Raw genomic sequence first — 13,366 nt, forward strand, 5'->3', positions numbered from 1 at the left:
CACCAAGTCTTTGTTTTTAAAGGCATGGGGCACTTTAGCCCAGAATGACCTGGAACTCATCCTATAGTCCAGGCTAGTCTCAAATTCACAATGATCCTCCTACCTCAGTCTTCCCACTGCTGTGAGCCAGTACATCTAGTTTATAAGTATTTATTTACTACAGTACTGGGAACTGAAACTGGGATCTTGGACATGCTAAGCAAATGATCTCCCACTGAGCTATGACCCAAGATCAAAGCACTGACTGACATTTACTTTAAAAAAGACGAAAGCTAAATACAAGTTATGTGTAATAATAAATTATAATTACTACAATATTGAATAAAATATTTGAATACTGAATAAAAATTTGAATAAAATATTGAAGTAACCTAAAAATGAATTAAAAATAAAATCAAATTATTATAACATTAAGATATTTATTTTATTCAGAGGGGAAGCAAAGGCAGGGCTGCAGCCAACCAGTGAGTGCACACCTTACCAGGATGGCTTTGAACACTGTACAATTTTCTACACTTAAATGGAGGTTATATAACTCATCTTACTCTGACCAGTCAATATAGACACTTAAATAAAAAAAGAGAAAGTCAGAGAATACCCAAGAACAATTCTGGTTGTCTTTCTGCAAACCTCTGGACTGAGGAAACAGCCATGGGGTGCTCCTTAATCAAATGCGGCAGCATATAGGTCTCCTGGGATAGGTCTGCAGTAACGAGGGATGACTGGTGTTCTGTCACTAAAACTGTGGACAAACAAAATCTGCTGGAGAAGATCTAAGTCTTAGCTTAGTCATTCAACTGCCTTCCAACTGTAACACAGTGTTTTCTATGTTATAGCTGGACATGTAATCATGTTGACCTACATTGTTGGAAGTCACCATTCTGTTAATGGTTAGGAGAGCTGCTAACAGACACAACCAGGGCATAAAAAGACGACTACCTTGTTTTCTGGGCTATGGGTGGATGACCAACAGTGGATGATGTCACTAATAGGCAATTAAAACATCCAACATTCCAAAAGTATTTAGTAATTTGTTTTGAAGAAACACAGCTTCCAAAAGAACAAAAAGATACTCCAAATATTTATTTGGATGGCTGCATGCTGAAGTAAAGTGAAATGCATAAAATAAAGAAATTAATCCTAATTCCAAGAAGCATCAAATATTTCACCAGCAAGTCAAATATGGAAAAGGATTCAAACATTGTTTTGGTAAGGTGAGCCTTGGGAAGTTTACTGGCAAATGTGTTATCTGGATCACTGGGGCACTTCCTACAGAAAGTCTGCTTCCTTTGGAAATGCTATAGATGGCAATGAGTCTCCCAGAGTAACACATAAGAACTAGATTAAATATTAAGTGCATGTATAACATGATGCTGGAAGATCATCAGTTCTACAGAGCCACAGATCCCAGGTCCCAGGCCTGTCTATGCCTATCTGCACCAGAATTTCCATATAGTGTTCCTATAGTCTCTAGCCTGAGCAGCTCTCTGGGCTACCATGAGCCATTCAGTGCCAAGACTGAGCCATGAGGCAGTTTTACCAGAGCAGCCTTGCTGGAGTGAATCTAACTGTAGATATCTGACTACACCAACTCTGTTTTCAGAGTCTTCTGAGTTGCAAAGTGTTATAGAGAATATTCTAATAAGGACTGAATCGAGGGTTAGGATGGATTTAGTAGGGATGGGGGGTTCATATGCCCAATCAAGTTTTCTAATGTTTAGTATGCTTTCCACTACCTGGGCAAATCTTCACTTTGCCCCTAAAACCATATAACATAATTCCATTATAATACAGTGCTGTGGGATGGTCTGTATGTCAAATGTGTTGCTGATTGGTCAATAAATAAATCACTGATTGGCCCGTGGCCAGGCAGGAAGTATAGGCGGGACAAGGAGGAGAAAAAAGCTGGGAAGTGAAAGGCTGAGTCAGAGAGACACTGCCAGCCGCCATGATGAGAAACAGCATGTAAAGATGCCGGTAAGCCACGAGCCATGTGGCAAGGTATAGATTAATAGAAATGGATTAATTTAAGCTGTAAGAACAGTTAGCAAGAAGCCTGCCACGGCCATACAGTTTGTAAGCAATATAAGTCTCTGTGTTTACTTGCTCGGGTCTGAGTAGCTGTGGGACTGGCGGGTGTCAGAGATTTGTCCAGACTGTGGGCCAGTCAGGAAAACTTTAGCAACAAATGGCGTCCAACGTGGTGGCAAGAGTTTCCACCTAAAACCTGAGAAAAGATTCTAAAACGGAGCTAAAAACAGTTTCCTAATTGTCTCTCTCAAATGAGCGGCAGCTGCCGGTTTGAGCTACTGGTGGGTTCCTAGTGTGCGCGCTCGACCTGCAGTATGGCGGGAATGAGGCCTCTGCAAGTGGCACATTAAGCTGCATGGTGGATTTAGCCTTTGCTAGTACAAAACAAAAAAAGAGGTTTCTGGGCTACATGCTGCTTGGATAAAAGCATAGAGACCCACGATAGCTCCCAGAGCTGGCGGAAAACTACATTACCGCCGCGTGTTGGGAAGCTGAGGTGGGTGGAGCCAGCAGCCAGAGCTGCTGCAGCTTAAAGCAATAGATTCACAATAAGACAGATTCAGATGTAACAGTTTACAATGTGTGTAAAATATACGTAGGCTTGAAAGAGACAAAAAAAGGTGATATAAACAGTTATAGAAAATTACATAGTTTTAAAAAATAAAGTCTTTAAGAGACAGTAAAATTAATATAAAAAATAAGCCACGTAAAAATGGATATTACACAGAGAATCTGGATTGTGTTGTCTTTGGGACTTTTAACTGCAGAAAAACATTTGATTGTAAAAGCTGTTGAGTTATGCCAAAATGTATATTTTAAAGGTACCTTGACTTCAAAATTTGGATATAAGGATATGTTGCTTTGGAAAGGAGACTCTGCTTTTGTTCCCACAGAAAGCCAAAGGCTATGGATTTGTTTCAGATTAAGATACATCAGGTTTGACCAGCCAAGACCCCCTGAAAGGTCTCCGATGACACCATGGCCCAGATGATCCAACATCCAGAACTGTTTCAAGGCAACTGGCTCAGACGATACACCCTCATGGACTACTCCATAATCCTAAAATATTCTTTGTGTCCCCATAAGATACAGCAACCCCCTCCAGCAGGAAGTAGTAAGAGAAGCTACGCCCAAATTCCCAAATATACCAAGCTGACTTTGGAGATGTGTAAAGGTTAAAACCTTCCTTTTTAAGAAAAGAAAAGGGGAAGTGCTGTGGGATGGTCTGTATGTCAAATGTGTTGCTGATTGGTCAATAAATAAATCACTGATTGGCCCGTGGCCAGGCAGGAAGTATAGGCGGGACAAGGAGGAGAAAAAAGCTGGGAAGTGAAAGGCTGAGTGAGGGAGACACTGCCAGCCGCCACCATGACAAACAGCATGTAAAGATGCCGGTAAGCCACGAGCCATGTGGCAAGGTATAGATTAATGGAAATGGATTAATTTAAGCTGTAAGAACAGTTAGCAAGAAGCCTGCCACGGCCATACAGTTTGTAAGCAATATAAGACTCTGTGTTTACTTGCTCGGGTCTGAGTAGCTGTGGGACTGGCGGGTGTCAGAGATTTGTCCTGACTGTGGGCCAGGCAGGAAAACTCAAGCTACAATACAGGAATATAAAACTGGAAGCATTTGTCATTAAGACACATATAAGCAACAGAAAGTATTCTGTATCTGCTCCGAGTTTATCTGACAGCAGATCTGTCTATGGAAAACACGTCCTCCAGGTACGTAACTCTCAGGCAGGGCTGTCATTCATCTGAAAGGTGCGATAGAAAGGGCTGACAGGACAGACTACGCCAGTCAGGAGAAATGCTTATGAATGTTCATGATTTAGAATGGCCACACTGGGTGGCCATTATGCAAAGCAGAGAAGATGCTATCAACAAATGATTCAGAATGTTACAGACTTGTAACAGGCTTACCAATGATAGTAGAAACACAGATGTTACTAAAATTACATAAATACCAATATGAAGGAGTAACATGTGTCTTGAAGAAAGGTAACAGTGAGTTTGAGAAGCCCAAATTCATTGTTGATGGTATTTAATTATATCCTAGGACACTTCTTTAAATTTTCTTCTTCCTACTGTGCATTGTTGAAATGATGACACAAATCTTACAGAGGTAACCAGCTGTTCTAGACAGTTTTATGTCATCTTGACACAGGCTGAAGTCATCCGAAAGGAGGAACCTCAATTAAGAAAATGCTTCCAGGGTTGGAGAGTTGGCTCAGTGGTTAAGAGTACTTGATACTCTTGCAGAGGACTGAAGTTTGATTCTCAGTACCTACATGGCAGCTCACAAACTGTCTGTAACTCCAGTTCCAGGGGATCTGATGCCTGCTTCTGACATCCTTAGGCATATGGTACATACAGGTCCATGCAAGCAAACATACTCATAACAATCAAATAACAAAATAAATCTTAAAAGAAAAGACTTCTATAAAGTCTTGTAGCTCAAATTCTAATTGGTCTTAATAATAAAAACCTAGAGTCAGATATCAGGGTGAAAGCTGAAGGATCAGGGAAACAGAGCAGCCAGACACTAGAAAGACTTCTTACATCTCGGAATCCTCAGACTGAAAGAATCAAGCTCCTGTTTCCATCCTGCCTTATCACTTCCTTTCTCCACCTAGTCATATTACTTCCTGTTTCCTCCTCCCAAGTGCTGGAATTAAAGGTATGTGCCTCCCAAGTACTGGGATCAAAGGCATGAGATCCCAAGGGCTGGGATTAAAGGTGTGTGCCAACACTGCCTGGTCTCTAGTGATTAGCTCCACACTCTGATCTCCAGGCAAGCTTTATTTGTTGGAGCACACACAAAATATCATCACAATAGGGCTGCAGGCAAGCCTGTAGGGCATTTTGTTAATTAGTGATTGATGGAGTAGTGCCAGCCCATTGTGTGTGGTACTGTCCCTGGGATGCCTGTACTGGGTTCTATAAGAAAGTTGGCTGAGCAAGTCATGGGGAGCAAGTCAGTAAGCAGCACCCCTCCATGGCCTCTGTATCAGCTTCTGCCTCCAGGTTCCTGCCCTGCTTGAGTTCTTGCCCTCATTGCTTTGGATGACAAAACATTATACAGACCTGTATGTGAAATAAACCCTTTCCTCCCCACCATGCTCTTGGATGTGGCATTACATCACACCAATAGTAACCCCAACTTTGACAAAAATTGTATTCTGATTGGATTTGAGGCTTACTCCATAGAAGAAATCCATGCCTGGTGCTGCAAACCTTGCCAAGGATCCTAGTGCTTTCATTTTGTAAGCAGATGTTGTCAAGCTGCCTTCTAAACACACATATGTCCACCCTGTAGATAGATAACTGCCAACCCGGCTAAGAGAAGCTTCTTTCTGCAATGTGCAGAAATGAAGGCAGACACATGCAACTGGTCAGAGTGATAAGAACACGTGACTGTTGAGTGCTCAGCTCTAGATAGAACTTTACATCACCCCACCAACATTCATGGATGATGAGACAGAAAGAACCTAAGAGTGCTGGGAAGTGCTGTCTTCTGGACATGGTGTGGCTGTTACCATTCTGAACTTACAGCAGCTGTGGCTGTCTGTATAGGCCTGAACAAGATCAAGTCAATAATAAATTTACTGGAATCCGTGTTTACACAAAAAGAGGTGGGGAGGGGGAGTTATCAGGTAGGAAGGCAGAATACAGGGCACAGGAGGTGGGATCAGAGGGTGAATATGATGACCACGATACACTGTATACATTTATGAGCTTGTCAAAGAATAAATTAAAAATACTTAACAAAGAAAAATGTCTTCGTTTTAATTTACAGATTAAAATGATTACTGGTGAAGCAAGAACCATGGTTTGGCCAGTTCTATGCATGGCTACATCTCTCACTATCCACAACTGTTCAGGATAAGGTGCCACAACACTTGGCACAGAACAAGTTTGCTTATGATAGCACTAAGAATTTTGTTTTTTTAAGAGACAAAGGATCTCATGTAGCCTATGCTGGACTCAAACTAACCATGTAACGGATGATGAATGATGGCCTTAATCTTCTGATCTTCCTGTCTCCACCTCACAAGTGCTGGGAAGAAGCATTAATACTTGAAAATTTAAACAGTTTTGCTTATTTAAACACTCAAGAAGCAGAGGCAGGTGGATCTCTGTAAATTTTATGCTAGCCTGGTCTACATATGTAGTTCTGGGTCAGCCAGGGCTACACAGTGAGACCCTGTCTCAGGGGAAAAAAAAGTTTTGTTTAAATCTTATAAAATGTCTTTTCATTAAGTTGGGACTTTCGGGGGTTGGGGATTTAGCTCAGTGGTAGAGTGCTTGCCTAGCAAGTGCAAGGTCCTGGGTTCAGTCCTCAGCTCCGGAGCGGGGGGTGGGGGGGGGGGTGGGGGGGGGGTGGGGGGTGGGGGGGTGGGGGGGGTGGGGGGGAGAGTTAGACTTTCATTTATATGTCCTACTTATTATACATAGTTTTTTTTTTTTTTTTTTTTACGGTCATAGTTTAGAAGAACTGCAGAAAACAAATCTTTAGTTACAAGGTCAGGAAGTAACACACACATACAACATTTAAAAGTGCCCCCCCCCCCTTTTCCCTTTATTATGACTTAAATGGTCAGATTTCACCAGCTAGTTCCAAGATGCTGACCGTTCTGTTCTGGTCGGTTAGTTGGTAGGTGAGGCGGGAGAACTGATGACAGGAGGTTCCCTCTGCACTAGTCTCTGGTTACACTAGAGGGTTAAAAACTCATACTCAACAGTTATTGCTACAAATTTTGATATCCTTAAGCTATCTTAACTTGGAATAGTATTCAAAGAGGCAAAAATAATACTATTACCAAAATGTATTAATTTCTAGAAAAGAGGGGACTTATATAAATGTTAACAACAATTAATTTCTTTACCAGAGACCTTACTTAGCATACACATGTCTAGAAGACATACTATTCTTATCCATTTTCTCTTAGTTTCAATGAAATACTAATCAGTAAAGGTGTTTAATCACTTTGACTGTCAATTACATTTCTCTAGGGATACTGCACTCAACTGCCAGCCAGTCTTTTTTCTTTTTGGTTTTTCGAGACAGGGTTTCTCTATGTAGCTCTGGCTGTCCTGGAACTTGCTCTGTAGACCAGGCTGGGCTCCAAATCACAGAGCTCCACTTGCCTCTGCCTCCCAAGTGCTGGGATTGAAGGCCTGAGCCACCACCGACTAGCTTTTCAAACTCCAGTTTTACTTTATTAGTTCAAGGATGGGGTAGTCCTGGCTTATTGTCTTAAATACAAATGAGATAAAAGCATAAAAAAGTTTGCCTTTTATTTGTTACTATACAAAGCAGATGACCTTCCAGCATATCCTCACCTTCCTCTTGTGGTCTTCTGTACAGCCCTCATTCCCGCCATGCAGCAGGACCTCCCTTCTAACTGTATGTTCTTCCAGAGGGTGCCGTCCAAGTATACTTCACCGAACATCCCGCAGGCATCCTGCACTAAAAGGCAGGACCTGTAAAGAACAGTATATTTATTTTCTAAGTAAGAGGATCAAGAAGATCCCTGAAACTCCACTGCAGTCACCTTCCTAATGATGAATAAGGGCAAGTGAAGTTAGATTCAAGTACATTTCGTGTGTGTGTGTGTGTGTGTGCTCTCGCACATACATTATGGGCATTTGCATGCTACAGCATATGCATGAAGGTCAGAAGACAACTTGTGGGATGCAGCTCTCTCCTTCACCATTTTAGTCCTGAAGACTGAACTCAAATTGTCAGGCTTTGCAGCAGGTGCCTTTGCCTGCTGAAGCATCCTGCTGAACCTTGTTTTGATTTTGTACATGCAAGTATTTAGATTACTAGCCACAAAACACAGGAGACAAAATTATCTTTCAGCGTGCAACCTTTAGCCATTGTGGTTGAAAACTAATAAAGATGACTATACTCTCAAACTAAATGCATCACTGCTGCCTAGAAACCAAGGGTGCTCTTTCCCTGCTTCTATTCTCTCCCCAGAGTGGATGCTCAAAACCTAAAAGCTTCAGTGCACAATTCTGAGAACGATAGAGCTTTCACTGAGAAGGTACAAAAACTACAGACATGTACATTCCCAAAAGATAAAAATCACTGTCTTAGATAGGGTTTCTACTGTTGTGATAAAACACACCATGGCCAAACGCAACTTGGAGAGGAAAGGTTTTATTTCATCTTACACTTCCAGATCATACTGTACCATGGAAAGAAGTCAGGGCATGAATTCAAGACAGGAGCCTGGAGGTAGGAACTGAAGCAGAGGCCATTGAGGAACATTGTTTACTGGAATGCAGATTATTTAAATTTGCCAGTTAACAAGAATAATTTCAGTGGTAGCTCATATCTGTAATTCTAACACTCAGAAGGTTCAAAGCTAGGTTAGAAGTTAGAGGCCAGCCTGCACTACAGAGTGAGGTGTTGTTTAAAAAATTCCAGCACTTGGGAGGTAGGAGGATCAGGAGTTCTAGGTCAGCTTTAGCTACTTGAGACCTTGTCTCAAAAGGAAAAACAAAAAAGAAAACTCAAGAGAGTGAACATTATTTTTTAGTATTTATTTATTTTTATTTTACGTGCACTGGTGTTTGCCTGCATGTGTACCTATGTGAGTGTCAGGTCCCCTGGAACTGGAGTTACAGACAGCTGTGAGCTGCCATGTGGGTGCTGGGAAATGAACCCTCTGGAAGAGCAGGCAGTGCTCTTAACTGCTGAGCCATCTCTCCAGCCCCCTAAAGAGTCCATTATTAATAGTGGAAAACTCTTGAATACCAATCAAAATGTTTAATTGTCAGAATGATGTTTAATTTTATACTCTTAATAGCCTCAGAATATATAAAATGTAAACTATAAAAAGTCAGAGATATTAGCAAATCCACAATTATTTTAATATACCTCTTCCAATTACTGATAGGTCAAGAGAAGATAAAGCAACAATTTAAAAAACTTTTTATATGCCCAATAAGTCTGATTTGCTGGATGAACATCTGAAAACTATCCACAGCCAAAAAAAGTGCTTTATTAGGCATGAAGATTTAATTAAAAACTAGCTTTAAAATAAGACTCAATGAGTTTCAAATGAATTCATATAGGCAACAACCTGTCTCTGATATAATTCAATCAGAAACCAAGCAAATAATAAACATTTTAAAAATCTTCTTACATTTATACATTTTACTTATTTGAAAGGTAGTTATTATTATCATTATTGCTGTATGAGTGTGTGTGTGCAGCAGCAATCCTGCCATGGTCCAACTTTGTGAAGTCAGTTCTCTCTTCCACCTTTACATGGGTTGAACACAGGTTACTAGGCTTGTGTATACAAGTGTCTTTACCTACTGAGCAATCTTGTCAATGAGTGAGGGCCTTACTCTGCCCATGCTGGTCTCAAAAATCACTGTGTAGTCAGTGAAATCCAGATCCTCCTGCCTCCACTGCTCAAAGTCTGGAATTACAGGTACAGACTACCATGTCTAGCTTTGGCAATTATATTTGTTATTTACATATTATAATAATATATTTTGTTATATTATTTATTTATTTACATATATATATGTATATATATACCCATCTATTCCATAGAGTACATGCTGGATTGAATTAAAGATTCTCCTCTGTCTATTTCCCAAGACTTGGGATTACAGGTATGAGCCACAATGCCCAACTGCTTTTGGAAACTATAACATCCTTTTAAATCCATAAGTCAAACAGGAAATTATAATTAGAAAGAAAATAACATTATGATCTACTTGAAAAGAACAAATGTGAAAATCTATGAATGTTAGAGAAATAACAGTATTCCATAATAAAACCATATTTTTCTACTATATTTACTTACAGTTTGTTTGTTTATTTATTGTGGTAGTCGGAATTGAACCTAGGGCCTTGCACCTGCTAGCTCTTGCCACTGAGCTATATCTCTTGCCTTCTTATATTTTTTAAAATTAATTTTCTATATCCTTATCACAAATTCTTCATCAAACCTCTGTAGTCACCAGCTCTTCCTTAAGCTGGTGCACCCTACTAGTCCAGTCCTGAAGTAGCTCCCCTGGAGCCCTCTCTGATACCGTGTACATCTGTCAGTGACCGTACTCGGGACAGTGCCTCTGATACCGTGCACATCTGTCAGTGACTGTACTCGGGACAGTGGCAATCATCCTGTCACAAAATCTGGGGGTTCATTTTGCTGCTTTGCTACATGGGACTTATTTCCCACAGTATATACATTTCCTTCCTGTTTTTTCAATTTTATCTATTAGTGCATGTATGCACATGTACCACAGTGTGCATGGGGGATCAGAGGAAAACTTAGTGGAGTCATTTCTGCCTTCCACTTTTATGTAGGTTCTGGGGATTTAACTCAGCCATTAAGCTTGTTCAGCAAGGCCTTTACCGATGGAGCCACCTCACTGGTCCCATATGGTAGTATGTGTGTGTGTGTGTTTATGTGAAATTTTAAGCATTAGTATTCTATATGTGTGTGTGAGGCTGTCTTTCCCTCTTAAATACTTTCTGAACTCAGGAATGCTCATTTTGCAAATTCCTAGAAAGAAAGAAGTAGAAGGAGACATGTTGGAAATCATTCATGAAGTTGCTAATTCTCTGTGCTCTTAAACATTTTGGTCCATTGAGATGTCTATCTCAATTAGATCTAGTTTTTTGTTTAAAGTCCAATCATGCTTTCTCCGTCCCTTTCTTTCTGTTGTTTTCAGCACCCTGTGAGGGTACGAATGAGTGCATATACTTTTATCAGCCATTTACATGCCTCCTCTAAAGAGGTAAATCTAGGCAGAGCCATGGGGGTGGGGGTGGGGGTGGGGTGGAGGGAGGTCTGTGGCCAGGATGCATTTCCTGAGAGGGCCCTAGGCTTTCTTACAGGATGATTGTGAGGATTATGTCCTTAATTACGTCACTAGCCTGCAACAGTGTCCCAGCCTAAAAAGCGGGCAGGCCCTCTCTGTGTTCTCTTTTTCCGCACCCTCTCCCTCTCTCTCCCAATAAAGCTCTAGAAAGGTAACTATGGCTCGTGACTCTTCTGCCAGGGATACATCCAGCACTCTTCTCGGTTGGCATGGCCGCTATGGGCAGCGGCCAGCCACGAGCGCTGCTTAACCAACATGATAAGAGTCAAAGTGGTCCTCTGCAAATGATGGCACTAAGGCCTGGTAAATGTCACTGTTATAATTAAAAGTTAGGATAAAACTTTATGAACTCTATGAAACCCAATATAAAGTTCTCTTCTTTCTTGGCTGTATTAAGAAGGGAGAGGCGGGGAACTGACACTACTATTTCCTGGTTTGTTTGACTATTGCTTTCTCTCAAATAGCCAAGGGAGCTGGATGCTACTTTTGTTTGTTATTTTGCTCTAGGGCAAGTAGACCTGAATCATGTAAGAGCGCAGGCTGAGCAAGCCACTAAGTGTTGCTTCACGGCCTCTGCCTCCAGGTTCCTGCCTTGAGTTACTGCCCTGGGTTCATGCTGGCTGGATATGCTCTCTATGTTCTACACAGACAGCAGTGGCTAGTGATTTGCTGACTCATGCCTGAAGTAGGTTTCCACAAAACCAGTTAGCTCACAGCAGCATACAGTGAATTCCATCTACTTGTCAATGTTTCCTGCTTGGTGAAACACTATTTCCTAAAATCAGTGCTGGTGCAAGTCTCTGCAAAAAATCCACAATCCACTTGATTTTCTTAAGCCACTAGAAATACTGAATGGAACCCAAATGGCTTCCCAGCAAAGCAGCATCCTGTCAGAATTTAGAACCTTGCAAAAATTACTTATCTATATGAGCTTGAATTTATTCATTTTTATTAAACTTTTAAAATTTATTTTACAAACCAACCACAGTTCCCTCCCCCTCACCTCCTTTCTACCGCACCCCTCCCCCATCTACTCCTCAGAAAGGGTAAGGCCTCCTATGGGAGTCAACAAAGCATGGCATATCAAGTTGAGGCAGGACCAAGCTCCTCCCCACTGCATTAGGGGCTGAGCAAGGCATCCCACCATAGAAACAGATTCCAAAAAGTCAGCTAATGCACCAGGGACAGATCCTGCTCCTGTTGCTAGGGGCCCCACAAAGAGACCAAGCTACACAACTGTCACTCACATGCAAAGAGCCTAGGTTAGTCCCATGCAGGCCCCTAGCTGTCAGTATAGAGTCCATGAGCTCCCATGAGCTCAGGTCATTTGCCTCTGTGGGTTTCCCCTTCATGATCTTAACACACCTGGCTCCTACAATCTTTCCTCCCTCTCTTCAACAAGACTCCCAGATCTTGGCCCAGTGCTTGGCTATGGATCTCTCCATCTGCTTCCATCAGTTAGTTACTGGATGAAGGTTCTATGATGACAATTAGGGTGGTCACCAATCTGATTACAGGAGAGAGCCAGAGGCAAGTTCCCATACCCTCTCTACTATTGCTAGGAGTCTAAGCTGGGGTCATCCTTGTGGATTCCTGGGATTTTTCTTGGCACCAGGTTTCTCCCTAACCCCATAACGGCCCCCTCTATCAAGATATCTCTTTTGTTGTTCTCCCTCTCTATCCCTCCCCCAACTCAACCATCCTGATGTACCCATCCCCTATCCCCTCCCCCACTCCCAGTTAACCCAGGAGATCTCATCTATTTCCCCTTCCCAGGGCGATCCCTTAGTCAGATGTAATATGAATCTTTAAAGGACTTATTAATAACAACAAACCCAGGGCCTGGTATTGAGGTGAATACTGGAAGATCAGAGAAGCAGAACAAGCCACAGCTTCCTCACCTCACCAATTCCTCAGGTGATCCTGTTTCCTCAGACTGGATGCCTCTCAGCTGAACTGTGCTGCTCAAAAGCCTAAAAGCTTAACCAGTCTAGTTCCTGGTTTTCATGCCTTATATACCTTTCTGCTTTCTGCCATCACTTCCTGCGATTAAAGGCTTTTGTTACCACGCCTGACTGTTTCCAGTGTGGCTTTGAACTCACAGAGATCCGCCTGGATCTCTGCCTCTGGAATGCTAGGATTAAAGGCATGTGTGCCACCATTTTCTGGCCTCTATATCTAGTGGCTGTTCTGTTCTCTGACCCCAGTTAAGTTTATTAGGGTGCACAATATTTTGGGGAACATAATATCACCACACCCTTCTCCTTGTTTCCTAGCTTCTCTGGAGCTGTGGGTTGTAGTCTGATTATCCTTTGCTTTACATCTAGTATCCACTTATGAGTGAGTACATACCATGTTTGTCTTTCTGGGTCTGAGTTATCTCACTCTGGATGATATTTTTCTAGTTCCATTCATTTGCCTGCAAATTTCATGATGTCATCATTTTTTTTTTTCACCACTGAGTAATACTCTA

At 41.7% G+C, this 13,366-nt stretch overlaps 1 protein-coding gene across 4 annotated transcripts in view; it reads right to left on the minus strand.

Annotated features, from left to right (window-relative positions):
- Positions 1–13,366, minus strand: part of Spidr (scaffold protein involved in DNA repair) — a 297,019-nt gene that overhangs the window by 36,749 nt on the left and 246,904 nt on the right. For 3 of the 4 annotated variants that reach the window (XM_052739948.1, XM_052739947.1, XM_052739950.1), the window contains exon 11: positions 7,378–7,518. The exons of the other annotated variant lie outside the window; for it this stretch is intronic. In XM_052739948.1, coding sequence (XP_052595908.1) covers positions 7,378–7,518 — 141 coding nt within the window. The remainder of the gene's footprint in view (positions 1–7,377; positions 7,519–13,366) is intronic. 4 annotated transcript variants of the gene reach the window in all.

This window comes from Peromyscus californicus, unplaced genomic scaffold (assembly GCF_007827085.1).
Source record: "Peromyscus californicus insignis strain IS unplaced genomic scaffold, ASM782708v3 Scaffold_16__1_contigs__length_79575227, whole genome shotgun sequence".
NCBI lineage: Eukaryota > Metazoa > Chordata > Mammalia > Rodentia > Cricetidae > Peromyscus > Peromyscus californicus.